Source organism: Crinia signifera, chromosome 4 (assembly GCF_055691185.1).
Source record: "Crinia signifera chromosome 4, ASM5569118v1, whole genome shotgun sequence".
NCBI classification, from domain to species: domain Eukaryota; kingdom Metazoa; phylum Chordata; class Amphibia; order Anura; family Myobatrachidae; genus Crinia; species Crinia signifera.
Window position 1 is genome coordinate 120214712 of NC_139220.1, and position 14735 is coordinate 120229446.

General features: G+C 45.3%; 1 protein-coding gene across 4 annotated transcripts in view; it reads left to right on the plus strand.

Moving 5' to 3' along the window:
• The window catches only part of METTL25 (methyltransferase like 25), a 203552-nt gene that overhangs the window by 991 nt on the left and 187826 nt on the right, over nucleotides 1–14735 (plus strand). For 3 of the 4 annotated variants that reach the window (XM_083182338.1, XM_083182339.1, XM_083182336.1), the window contains exon 2: nucleotides 710–924. In XM_083182338.1, coding sequence (XP_083038464.1) covers nucleotides 714–924 — 211 coding nt within the window. In that variant the 5' untranslated portion in view covers nucleotides 710–713. Of the gene's footprint in view, nucleotides 1–233; nucleotides 419–709; nucleotides 925–14735 lie in introns of those variants that run through there. The other variant, XM_083182337.1, reaches the window with a different exon arrangement.

The following is a 14735-nucleotide window of genomic DNA, read 5'->3' on the forward strand; positions in this document are numbered from 1 at the left end:
TGAAATATAGTGTAATCTACAATAAGAAAAATCATAACAAAAATCATACTACTGTGTATTTTTATTCCACTAGCAGGCTGTATGCACTGTGTCTTATATCCCCTTCCAGTTCCCTCTGCTGCCTGCCAGTCTGTCAGTATCTCCGTCTCCCTTTCGCTGTTTGCTTTAAGCTTTGTGTCACGTGATTTCGGTGTCACGTGTTACGTCATTGAGCTGCATCTAGGAAGGAACTAAGGAAGCTGCACAAACGTGTGTAGTGTACCACTGTGCGGGCAGCTGCTTATGTATTGCTTATGTACTGTATGCTGCATTTCGTGCTGTTCCCAGACCAGTGACAAGGCAGCAACACACAACCAAAACATTTAGTACAATTCAAAGAAAACAACAAATATTTATGGTTTAGGTGTGGTTATAGAGCGTAAGTATGTATGTATGAATAGTCCATGAGCCATAATAAATGGAGATTGCTATGTAAACATGTATAGAAGAAACGTATAATTTTAGGGTTTATTTGCAGCTGAATGTTAAATAATACAAATGATATAGCAGCATGCCCATTTTTTCAGTATGCACACATTTTTGGGGGAGATTGACAACCATATTGTAACCTGTTCAAGACCTTACATTTCCTTACTTACTAATTGAGATGACATTAGTCTTCTGTTTCTGTAATATATTTTATTCACTTACTGTTTTTCTTTTTTTTTAGAGAGATGTTTGCTGAGTTGCCTGTCCCAAGCTCAGATAAAATAAACAAATCTATGAGGAGCTTACTGCAGTTTTTAGAAACAACAGCAGGGATCTCCGGGGCACATACTGTGGACTTTTATACACAAGATGTTTGGAAAAACCAAGTGGCTGTATCTCCTGATTCTGTGCTGACAATTTTTAGCCAGCAGCAAAATTCTTATCATGGATATAAGGGTGAGTGAACTCTTGTCAGGCACTGCAGAGGTGTGGAAGTTAGAAGTCTAAATTACAGTAATTTATATATATATATATATATATATATATATATATATATATATATAGCTGACAAGCATGGCTATTTGTGATATATGTTAAAATGTAGGTATATAATTTCCTATTGTGTACCACATTAGACAGGCTTCCTCTTCATAATAATTAGTATAACAGTGTGAAATCCGCTTGCTGACATAACAAAGCAAGTATTCCTATCTCACTTAAGAGTTAATAGTAATTGGTGTCTTGTCAATGCTAAGGGGAATATTTATTAAAACTTAAAATACATAAAATTATGAGTGATAAAGTCTCAGCCAATCAGCTTCTGCCTTAAGCTGGGTACACATATGTACAATCGTCGGGCCGTTCTTCCGATCTGCGGACATAACGGCCGTTCGATTGTATATATGTGTACGCTGTCCCGATCGATAAACGGCCAAAAACGCTCTTGGCCGTCCACGGTCGGTCGGTCGCAGGTTCTTTGCTGCTTAATATTCTTCCGACAGGACGGCTCCATATCGAAAGAAAAGTGACATGTGTACGCACGTTCGATCGATATGTAGCCCGTTCCTGCGATCATTCCTCCCAAAAGCAGCACGCCCATGTGGGTGTTGACTAGCTGCGTCATCCCTCCATCAGCGCAGCATGTAAACAACAGGAAGTCTTCTCCCCCGTACTTTCCGCGCCATGCTGTTAAAGAATATTCGTTGTGTGTGCATTCCTTTTGAAATAAATAATCGTTGTGTGTGCATTCCTGACAGATATAGTTATAGAAGATAGATAGATAGATAGATAGATAGATATGTGATGTTCATTGTTCTGCATAAACACTTAACATTTATTAAGAAATACTGACAAAAAATACTGTGAACACTTTGTTTATTTGGGTGGTCGGACCTGACCAGAGTATCACATACAGGTGCTTGCGTGAAGGTGTAGCAGGAACGCCCACCCACCCAAAAAACATAAAAACACATTTGAACATGGTGGTGTATGTAGTGGAAAGCGGTCCCACGGCAGCAACGCATCACATGGGAACATCCCGGCCTGCTCACATGTGATGCATTGCTGCCGTGGGACTGCTTGCCATGACATAAGTGCCACGTGTGAAGGTGTAGCAGGAAAGCCCACCCACCCAAAAAACATAAAAACACATTTGAACATGGTGGTGTATGTAGTGGAAAGCGGTCCCACGGCAGCAACGCATCACATGGGAACATCCCGGCCTGCTCACATGTGATGCATTGCTGCCGTGGGACTGCTTGCCATGACATAAGTGCCACGTGTGAAGGTGTAGCAGGAAAGCCCACCCACCCAAAAAACATAAAAACACATTTGAACATGGTGGTGTATGTAGTGGAAAGCGGTCCCACGGCAGCAACGCATCACATGGGAACATCCCGGCCTGCTCACATGTGATGCATTGCTGCCGTGGGACTGCTTGCCATGACATGCACCATTTTAAGGTGCATGCTGCTGGCCTCCAAATAAACAAGAAGGAGAAAAAAGTAAAATAAAGTACACAAACTATTTTTTGACTTTATAAAGCAAACCGTTATAAATTTTTTCATATAAAGAGTGTACTACTGCTACGCCTTTTTGGATTTTGTAATTTTTTGGGCTACGGTATGGACTTTCCCGCTTAGTTCTTGTAGACATTTATGGACTTGTGTCATGTTTTCTTGCATTGTGCTTTCGTCGCTGGACGTGTCAGGTGATGGTGTGTTCTTCTCCCCCTCTGCACTGACATCTGAAATCTCGATGATATCTATAATAAGTACAGATAAAGAAATGTTTACCTTTCCACAAATGATACGTCACTATCCCATAAAGATGATTTGCAGTATACACTCACCATCTACACTGCTGGTGATCGCAATCACTTGGTGGCCCTCTGTGGTCCCTTCCATCGGCTGCGCAGCCTGGATATCATCTATAGTGACAAGGTAAAGTGACATATTACTACCCCTTGTTGTGTGTATAAAACATGTGTTGTTCTGTTGGTGTGCTGGTACAAAACCTTACCTGTTGTACTCTCCTTCTTTATTTTCAGGTTGGAGGCCCTGTCTCTGCCTTCCTCATGTCTTCTCCTGGATTGGATTTCCTCTGAGTAAAAACAAGCAACATGTCAGCAAAACACACAAAATGTAATGGATCAAGACAGTATATTAATAAAGCCACCTAGGGCATTGGACTCACTTCTTTTAATAATTCCACGAATTTTCTTGAGCTTGGCCTGCTCCTTGTGCTTCAGGTCCGACCACCGTTTTTGTAGCTGGTATTTGGACCTTCTTTTCCCAAACTTCTCCTTTATCTCCTTGCATACACGCTGCATAATAATTTCTTTTCTATAATTTGTCTTGGGGTATGTTTTTCTCGAACAATCGTAGTCCCTTCTATCCAGCATTTTGACCATCAGTTCCACCTCTGCAGATGACATGGCGGATGCGCGCGTCACTTTTTTCTCCTTGTTGTCCTGTCTCTCAGCGATTTCTTTATCTGTTGTTATCAGTGCTGAATTGGAAAACAAAGGTGCTGTACTGGCCTCCCCCATATGCGGTGGCGCCAGACCCTCCGACATGGCTCCTCGATGTCCCGTGTCTGTGTGACGCGAAGCACGTGAGTGGGGCGGAGATTCCTGCGCTCATCCAATCACTGTGTTTCAAGCCACGTTCAGCACGAAAGAATATTCCGTCGTTGCTGTTCGAGTGATCGGAGCTGCGCTGCGAATTTTCCGGACTATTTATCGACATTTCTTTCGGTGAGTATTAAAACAAAATGTGTAGTTTTCTATGACAGGGACTTCAATCTGTGGGCCATGGGTATGCTGGGACTTGTAGTGACCGTGTATCCTATGTCCCACAGAGTTTCAACTCCTGTACTATAGCTACAGTATATCTAGTGGCCCACAGACTGAACACCTGTACATTAAATGGTTTATGGTGTGCTTTGTGTATCAAGAAAATAATATGCCTTTTTATTTTATTTTTTGGAACAGAAATTCAACCATGGCAGAAAAAAATGTCGAATTTATGAAGGACTTCATTGAGGCCTACAGGGATCAGAATTGTCTCTGGAATACCAAATCCAAAGACCATTCGAATCGGCAGAAGAGGCTATCTGCTCTGGAGGAGCTGGTGAGGGTGAGCCAGACATACTACCCCACAGCAAATGTAGAGTGGGTCCGGACTCGGATCGCTAATATGAGGACCGTATTTAAAAAGGAACTAAATAAGGTGGAGTCCTCAAAGCGGTCTGGGGCAGGGGCAGACCAAGTCTATGTGCCCAGGCTGTGGTACTACGACCTGCTGGCCTTCACGGTGGACCAGGAGCTGCCCAGGGATTCGGTCAGCAACACTGCAAGGAACCAGCCTGCCCCCTCCACCTCCGCGTGCAACCAAGAGGTTTCTGATGACACCATTTGCGGCACAGTAAGTAGACGGATTTTATTTTAAATTTTTTTTTTTAAACCAGATAAATATAACAGCAAGTACAGTATAAAAATTGTGAACATGTAAAATGAAAAGGGGGGGTATCGCCCCCTGCAACTGACCTCTCTGTTGGGCACAACAGAGAGGTCAGTTGCAGGGGGCGATACCCCCCCTTTTGGTTATACATCGTCAATTTGACCTTCTCTGTGGCCCTAATTCTGGTTCTTCTCAGTGGTGTGTGGGCTGCGTTCTTCTGCGTAGATATAAAAATATATGGAAGTCTTAAAAATCGATAGTGATACATCATCTTGTTTTGTTACAGCCATCGCTATTTGCCGAGGATGAATCTTCGGCATCGCTGGAGGTGGCATCACAGCTGCCTTCACCGGCCCTCTGCTCCACCCCCACACCAACCGCCACGACCAGCGCTGAACCTCTAGCAAGCGCTCAAACTACAGCAGAAGCACCATCAAGAAGAGGGCGCAAAAGGCCGAGGCAGACTCCAGATGCTGCGGACGTGGCAACCACCAAGATCCTGGAGTCTGCCAACAGATTGATGACCATGGAGGAGGATGATGCGGACCGGGTGGGGAGTGTATTGGCTGACAATTTGCGAAAGTTGGACCCGGCTACAAGGGTGGAGGTAGAGCGCATATTTTATGAGACGCTGTACCGGGCCCGTGTGGGGACTCTGTCCCGGCACACACGGCTCACCGATGAGACCCCTCTGCCTAGGGTTGAATTTCAACCCATCAGCCCAGCTCCTATACCCCAACAAGCGGTATTTCACCCGGTGCAATATCCCCAGTACCAACATTTCCAGCCACCAACTGGGCAAAGGCAGCACCAACCGGCAACGTCGGCTAATACGCTCCCACCAGGTCCACCTGGTGGCCCCTTCCAGAGTTTAGTGGAAAGTCCATCTCCCTCCCAACCACCGATGGATACAGGGGATTATGGGGTGGGACAAGTTTACCACAATATGTAAATATTTTATATAGTTTATTCAAGTGCATTATTTTTTTAATAATATAGTTTAAATATTTTTATGTTTAAGTATTTCTTTATTATTTATTTACTTGTTATTTATGTTATATTTGTTATAAGTTTATAAGTTAATAATTTATATAAAAATTAAAAATTCTCTAATCTAGTTGGTGTCCGTGTGAAAATATCATTTACCATGCAGGGTGACTATAGGGCACAGATATACATATGGGGTACATGCATATTGTTTCAATATTTACCTTCATGTATTGCTCCTGGAGACTGTACAAAAGTACCAGGAGAAATTGGCATAGAAATAGGTGTGGTGGAGCAACTACTTGCTAGTACATAAACACCAGTACTGGGTACAGTCTGCACTCCAGGTGTCGTGGCATTGTGCCCTCCAGGAATGCCTGGCACCTGAGTACTACCACTCACTTGCCGTGATTCGGCCTCCACCTCCCCCTCCTTGCTGCAAGAAGACGCAGAGGACAACTTGTGCGGAACTGTGAGTATACAAATTTTATTGGCAAAATATTGATTAGTACACACCAAAAAACAATATATTTACAATGACAAAAACGTACATTTTTAAGCAATCATGTCATTCTGCCACTCCACAGCCCCAACACCATTGAAATAATTCAAGTACTCGTCTCTTGACAACTTTGCTTGCGTTGATGCATTTCTGGTGTTTAAATTATTTGCCAAAGCTGTCAGACCAATAGGCTCGTCAACAACTTGGCTGTCGTCCACTGTAGCCCCCAGTTGTTGTGTGTGCACCGCTTTTCTGCGCATGTAGTTGTGCAGCACACAACAGGCCAGCACCACTTTGTCAATCTTATCTAGGCGCAGATTGATGGCACTGTGAAAAATTCTGAATTTATTACTCAGAATCCCAAACGCATTTTCAACCACTCGCCTGGCACGTGACAGGCGATAGTTAAAAATGCGCCGTTCCCTGTTCAGTGCCCTTTGTGGGTAGGGTTTAAGGACATTAGGGTGCAATGCAAAGGCCTCATCCGCCACAAAAACAAAGTTCAAACCGTGCTCATTTTCAGTCCGCTCTGGCAGATTCAGTTCATTTTTTTTCAGTTGGTCGTGGAAAAAGGTATTCTCCAGGGCTCCTCCATCTGAAACTCTACCATTTTTCCCAATGTCCACAAATACAAAGTCGTATCGGGCATTAGCAATGGCCATTAGAACAATGCTGAAGAACCCCTTATAGTTATAATAAAAAGAGCCACTCTTTGCAGGGGGCATGATTCTGACGTGTTTGCCATCGATAGCTCCACCACAATTAGGGAAATTCCAAAGATCACGGAAATCACGTGCAATAATTTGCCACTCCTCCTTGGTCGATGGAAACTGCAATATAAAAGTATATGCGTATTAATAATCTGTTGGGTTGATTTTAGACCCATCAGCCCTCCCCCATTGCAGCCTCAAAGCTATTACCCGCCTTATCAAAATGACCCCCCACCCACTGGTGTAAAAGTTTAAATTAACAGGCATTGTAAAGATATACATATAGGGTACAGGTATGTGCACAGCTATACATATGGGGGACATGTATGTGATTTCCATATTTACCTTCATGTATTTGTCCTGTAGAACTTGGACGATGGCATCACAGGTGTCTGGTATTATCAGCCCCAGCGCTTGAGATGATATTGCGGTGGTGAATCTCAGGTCGGCAAGGGTCCTGCCTGTTGCCAGGTAACGCAGCGTTGCCACCAGTCTCTGCTCTGCAGAAATAGGCCTCCTGAAATAGGTGTCCTCTCTCTCTATTAAAGGGGTAACCAGTGTCAGCAGCTCCATGAAGGTAGCGTCATCCATACGGAGATAATTCCTGAAGTCATCAGGATTGTTCCCCCGTATCTCCTGTAGCAATGGCATGTGGGAGAAGGTGTCTCTCCTCAGAAGCCAGTCTCTGGTCCAGCAGCTCCGATTCTTGGTCCTTTTTCTTTTTTTAATAGCTTGCAATCTAATGGCCATAGCAGCCAAAATGCACGCACGAGCCTTCCTTCTCCTCAAGCTCATAATTAAAAAGGCCCAAATGCACCGATAGATGAACGTACGTACGTATATCCTGCACAGCTAGCAATGGATCTGAATAGTCACGGCTCTATTCACTGTACTACACGAACGATTCTTTGTTCCGTGATCACGCCTCGTTTTGGTATGCTCTTTTAATCCAGCCCATTATGATAATGTTGTGTACATTTTTATCGTGCGAATAGCCAGAACGGGAGAGTGTGTACGGTGGTACAATCTTTTTCTTGCGATTGTTTGGACGGGAGTACATCGGACGTCGCAAGTAAAATTGTACATATGTGTACGCGCAGATCGGTTGTATGTTTCGGACGGCCGAACGTGTATTCGGTCTATCGAACGGTCGCAAGAAAAATAAAATTGTAAATATGTGTACCCAGCTTTAGATTTTACAGCCTGTATTTGAAAATGGATACATACAGATGACCGGCAGTCAGATTAGCGATGCCGGCATTCCCAAAGGAGGGAATCACTACAGGGGTCAGGTAAGTAGGGATTCCCTACTTAGGGGGGGGGGGGGGTTAATAGATATAGGTGATGGAGGCAGGGATGGGGAAAATACCATAGATATACAGAAGGTACAGTATATAGGAAGGTGAACAGAGGACAAATGCATAGAATTGACATGAGCAGGGGCACACATTTATTTATTAACAGTTTCTTATATAGCGCAGCATTTTCCGTTGTGCTTTACAAAGGAGACAGTGATACAACAAACAGGGTATTTACAGACAGTCAGAATGGAGGGCCCTGCTTGCAAGCTTACAATCTATAGGGAAAAAGGCATTGATACATAAGGATAGATACTGTATTCTTTATTGCATCGATTCCACCAGAATGCAAATTTCTAGGACTGGTTCTGGAATTTGATAAGCTTGCCTGAAGAGATGAGTTTTTAGGGAACGCTTATAGGTTTGGAGACTGGAGGAGAGTCTTATTGTGCTTGGAAGAACATTCCACAGAGTGGGTGCAGCCCGAAGAAAGTCCTGCAGTCGGGAATGGGAGCGAGTAATGAGTGGATGAGAGACGCAGATCTTGGGAGGAGCGTAGAGGTCGTGTTGGATGATATTTTGAGAGAACAGAAGAGATGTATGTTGGTGTAGTTTGGTTTATGGCTTTGTGTGTAAGTAAAATAATTTTGTATTGAATACGGTAGAATACAGGTAACCAATGAAGTGACTGACAGAGTAGCTTTGCAGACGATGAACGCCTGGCTTGCAGCTGCAGTCATAATGGACTGTAGTGGTGAGAGTCTGTATTGGGGAAGGACAATAAGGAGACTATTGCAATAATCAATGCGTGAGATGATGAGAGCATGGAATAGAGTTTTTCCAGTGTCTTGTGTAAGGTAAGGGCGAATTTTAAATATGTTTTTTAGGTGCATGTGGCATGATTTTGAGACAGAATGAATGTGGGGTACAAAGGAAAGTTCTGAGTCAAGGATAACACCTAGGCAGCGAGCTTGAGAGGTAGACATGGGGTGGGCAGGAGCATAGGTACACATGGGGATGGTTGGAACATATATGAAGTAGGCAGGAGCAGGGGCACACATGGGGTGGGCAAGAGCAGGGCAACGCTGGGGAGTCCAGACTGGATTCAGCGTTTTTCCTGAAGGATAGAAGTGGGTACTTGTTTCCTAGCACGGCCACAATCTTAAGTAATCGTGTCCCTTACTTAAGGGACACGATTACCCCCGATGGACCCGATTTCTTTTGAAATCAGGTCCATTTTGCCGGCTAGGAGACAATATCGGGGGCATCGCGTCGGTCGGGACCATTAACATTGGTCCCGACGCGATGCCCCCGATATTTCCATAGGCTTCAATGTTAAAAAATATTTTAACATTGAAATCTTGTCGGGAAAGGTAAAATATCGGGGGCATCGCGTCGGTCGGGACCATTAACATTGGTCCCGACGCGATGCGACGCGATGCACCCGATTTTTGCATAGGCTTCAATGTTAAAATATTTTTTAACATTGAAATGCTGTAAAAATGTGAAAAAATGTGAAATGGGCCAATATGACCCATTTCACATTATAGATGTCCCCGTCGTCACCCCACGATAGACGCCAACCCGAAGCGTGGCGAGCGCAGCGAGCCCGCGAGGGGCGGCGGTACGCGTCCTCCGACCTTTTCATGCCCTACTATCCACGTCGGCGTGGAGTGAGAATAGAATAGTGTGGCGAGCGCAGCGAGCCACCGAGCCCGAAGCGTGGCGAGCGCAGCGGATACCTTCACAGTTATACGCGTCCCCTTGCGGGCTTCACAGGTGTCCGTGGCGACGCGGACACCTGTGAAGCCCGCGAAGGGACGCGTTTACCTGTGAAGGTATCCGCGTCCCCTCGCGGGGCTCGCTGCGCTCGCCACGCTTCGGGCTCGGTGGCTCGCTGCGCTCGCCACACTATTCTATTCTCACTCCACGCCGACGTGGATAGTAGGGCATGAAAAGGTCGGAGGACGCGTACCGCCGCCCCTCGCGGGCTCGCTGCGCTCGCCACGCTTTGGGTTGGCGTCTATCGTGGGCTGGGGTTAACGCGCTTAAATTTGGGGGGGTTGGGAATTTTTTTCATTGAATCCAATGTAAAATTGGGTCCCAGGGACCCAATTTACATTGGATTCAATGAAAAAAATCGGGTCAAAAATCGGTCGGTCGCGTCGATCGCATCGCATGCGACTAAATCGCATGCGATGCGATCGACCCGATTTTTCCGACACGACCACCCCGATCTGAATCGGTGTGGCCGTGCTAGGAAACAAGTACCTAGAATTGTATAATCTTTGTGTTGATACCAGTCACATCTTCAGTGCTGAGAGTGTGCTGTGGTCTCTACATACAGTCAGGTCCATAAATATTGGGACATCGACAAAATTCTCATATTTTGGGCTATATACACCACCACAATGGGTTTGAAATGAACAAGATGTGCAGACTTTCAGCTTTAATTTGAGAGTATTTATAACCAAATCAAGTGAACGATGTAGGAATTACAATGGTTTCCATATGTGCTTCCCACTTTTTAAGGGACCAAAAGTAATCGAACAATCGACTCAAAAGCTATTTCATGAACAGGTGTAGGCTATTCCCTCGTTATTTCATCCTCATTTAAGCAGGTAAAAGGTCTGGAGTTGATCCCAGGTGTGACATTTGCATTTGAAACCTGTTGCTGTCGACTCTCAATATTAGATCCAAAGAGCTGTCAATATTAGTGAAGCAAGCCATCATTAGGCTGAAAAATCAAAAGAAACCCATCAAAGACATTGCAAAAGCATTACATGTGGTCATATCAACTGTTTGGAACATTCTTAAATAGAAAGAACGCACCGGAGTGCCCAGCTACACCAAAAGACCCGGAAGACCACGGAAAACAATTACTTCCCTGGTGAAGAAAAACTCCTTAATAACAGTTGGCCAGATCAAGAACAGATCTCTTCAGGAGGTAGGTGTATATGTGTCAAAGTCAACAATCAAGAGAAGACTTTACACGAGTGAATATAGAGGGTTCGTCGCAAGATGTAAACCATTGGTGAGCCTCAAAAACATGAAGACACTGGCGTAACTATAGCACCGCAGCCCCCACCACCGCGGGGGGGCGCTCTGCATATGGGGGCGCCGGGGGCTGCGGTGCTATAGTTACACCTCCCCCCAATACCCCGCAGGCTTACCTATTTCGCTGGTCCCGGCGGCTCCGTTCTTCTGCTGAGGACCACCACAAAATGGCCGCCCCCATATAGCACACAGTTCTCTGAAACTGTCTGCTGTATGGGGGCGGCCATTTTGTGGTGGTCCTCAGCAAAAGAACGGAGTCGCCGGGACCAGCGCGAAAGGTAAGGCTGCGGGGGATTGGGGCGGTTTGAATGGGCGGCGGGGGGCGCCCCCCCCAAAACGTAGCTACGCCGCTGCATGAAGACCAAGAGTTTGCCAAACAACATCTAAAAAAGCCTTTTACAGTTCTGGAACAACATCCTGTGGACAGATGAGACAAAGATCAACTTGTACCAGAGTGATTGAAGAGAAGAGTATGGAAAAGGAAGGGAACTGCTCAAAATCCAAAACATATTACCTCAGCAGTGAAGCATGGTGGTGGTAGTGTAACGGTGTTGGCATGTATGGCTGCCAATGGAACTGGTTAACTTGTATGTACTGATAATGTGACTGCTGACAAAAGCAGCAGGATGATGAATTCTGAAGTGTTTCGGGCAATATAATCTGCTTATATTCAGTCAAATGCTTCAGACTCATTGGACGGCAATTCACAGTGCAGATGGACAATGAACCGAAGCATATAGAGCAAAAGCAACCAAAGAGGTTTTTAAGGCAAATAAGTGGAATGTTATGCAATGGACAAGTCAATCACCTGAACTGAATCTGATTGAGCATGCATTTCACTTGGGTCCTTATTCTGGATGACTCGCAAGGCTGATAATTTTGGCAGCCCTGCGAGTCCCCCAGACACTGCCTGCATGGCCACCCAGCCACCCCGAACCCCCGCAGGCATGTGAATGGTTGATTTGAATAATCATCCATTCTCAGCCTTGGGTGCGGGGGAGAAATCATTTGATGGTTGGTGACCATCAAATGATTTCTTCAGCGCTCGCAGATCTGAGATACCTATACGGTGTCTCAGACCTACGAGCGTCCTCTGCGGGAAGCTGACGTCCGCTGTCCACACCCGCGTCATTGGGGAATGCCCATGTAATGCTGGGCATTTCTATATGCAAATTCCCTGGCCCCACGCCCCCCGCCCAGACTTCTGTGTGCGAGCATTGAGGGTGGGCAGCTGACATCTGCTGACGTCAGCTGCTTTCCCCCACACCCGCATCATAGGGGCATTACCATGGGAACGCCCAGGAAATGCTGGGCATTCCCATAGTAAATTCCCTGGCCTACGGCCCCGCGCCCGGACTTGTGTGTTTGAGTGCTGTGGACGCTCACACACAGCGACTGAATATGCACATTAAAACCGATGCGCAGTCGCAAACAATTGGTCCCCCATGCGAATGCGCAGGGGGGCGATTTAAATTAGAATAACCCCCTTGATGAAGACAAAACTGAAAGGAAAATGCCCCAATAACAATCAGGAACTGAAGACCTATGCAGTAGAGGCCTGACAGAGCATCACCAGGGATGAAAGCCAGCGTCTGGTGATGTCTATGCCTGCCAGACTTCAGGATGTAATTGTCTGCAAAGGATTTGCAATAAAGTATTAAAAAGTGAAATTTTGATTGTTTAGTTTGTCCAATTACTTTTTGTCCCTTAAAAAGTGGGAGGCACATATAGAAATCATTGTAATTCCTACACCATTCACCTGAAAGTCTGCAGTTAAGTCTGCAGTTAAATCGTTGTTGTGGTGGTGTATAGAGCCCAAAATATGAGAATTGTGTCGATCTCCCAATATTTATGGACCTGACTGTAGGTGTTTTGTGTAAAAAATAGCCAAAGCATAACGGTTATATTTCACCAAACCACTCAGTGAGTTTTACAATTAATAAATCTACAGTTCTGTACTATTTACATAGGGAAAACTCCAAAGACAACGGTTAGCACTAAACCGTCAGAATTTTGGAGGTGTTCTGTCAAAACTCCTCCAGGGGAATCTGTGCATGCGCACAGGAATTGTGTGTGTGTGTGTGTGTGTGTGTGTGTGTGTGTGGGGGGGGTTAATAATAATATCATATGAGATCTGTGGAGCTACAGTAATTCAAATTTAACTTCATTGTAATTGCTGCTGTAACAGTCAGCACAAATGAGTGTGGTATGCGCCTTTGACAACGGGATCCCGACTGCCGGTGCTCCAACAGGGGGCGACCGCAAAGAAGCCTCCAGGTTTTATTCTCCCTCTATGTGGATTGTGGACCACAAGGGAGAATTGCCCTTTTGTGTCGGTATCCCCCCCCCCCCCCCCCGTCGCAGCACCGGCAGTTGGGATCTCGACGTCGGGAAACTGACTGTCAGGATCCCCACTGTCGGAGCGTCATCCGGTACCCCGCAAAAATAATACGGTACTTGTGTATTATCACGGCGCCCATCGCATCGCATACCACTAAATAAGGTATGCGATGCGATTTTCGCATGAAAAAGCCAAAATGTACAATTAAATAACGCATTGCATGCCAGCAAATGGCATGCGATCGCATTTAATTTTTAATTGTACAAGCACCCTGATGGGGGCATACAATGTTAAATGGCCCCAAAATGTTAAATGCGCCCCATTGTCAACGCGACCCCCACTATCAACGACAACCCGAAGCGTGGCGAGCGCAGCGGTACACGTCCTCCGACCTTTTCATACCCCCACTATCCACGTCGTCGTGGAGTTGATTTTAGATAGTGTGGCGAGCGGACGCGGAATACATGTAAAGTAATCCGCGTCCCCTCGCGGGGCTCGCTGCACTCGCCATGCTTTGGGCTCCGTGGCTCGCTGCGCTCGACACACTATCTAAAATCAACTCTGCGCCGACTTGGATAGTGGAGGTATGAATAGGTCGCAGGACGCATACCGTCGCCGCTCGCCACACTTTGGGTTGGTGTTGACAATGGGGGTGCATTTAACATTGTAAGCACCCACCAGGGTGCTTGTACAATTAAATATTGCATGCGATGCACTACGATCAACATTGTGGGCACCATGATAATACGCAAGTACCAATAATACTGTACTAATAATAATATAGTCAAATAATAAAAATGATTATGAGAAGCAAGAACAAGGCACTCCAAGGACTATATAAAAAAAAAAACAAGGAACTGAAAGAAACTATTGGAATGTATTGTAACAAAGTATGTATAATTATGCACACAGCACTGGTCACACCCCATTATAATAGGCTTTTTAAACCTTTTTCAGTCCCAGGCCCACGAGTCCCTAAATCCAGCCCTGGCCGCACCCAGGCGTGTTAATGATGTACTTAGAGTTGGTTGTTAGCAATGGAAACGCCCCTTCACCGCAACATTTTCCTAATACAATGTGGAACTCAACATGTATGCACTTATATACTGAATATTAAATCCTACAAATACACCCAGGCCTGGTGTGATTTCTATCACTTATAAGATACCCATGCTAGGGATTTTCAGACGTCTTTCTGTAATCACATTAACATTAATTGATTTTAGCTGTGTAATGTGCTGCAGTGTTTTCTGCAGGGTCCCGGATGCCAGTCTCTGGTAATATTTATATAGGTATGTTCACTTGCTGCCCTTGTGGCATGTATCACAATAAAAGTGACTTTTTAACCCAATCGTCTCAGATTGCACATGTAAAATTAGAAGCTAAGGGACCATAATGTTTACCAAAAAT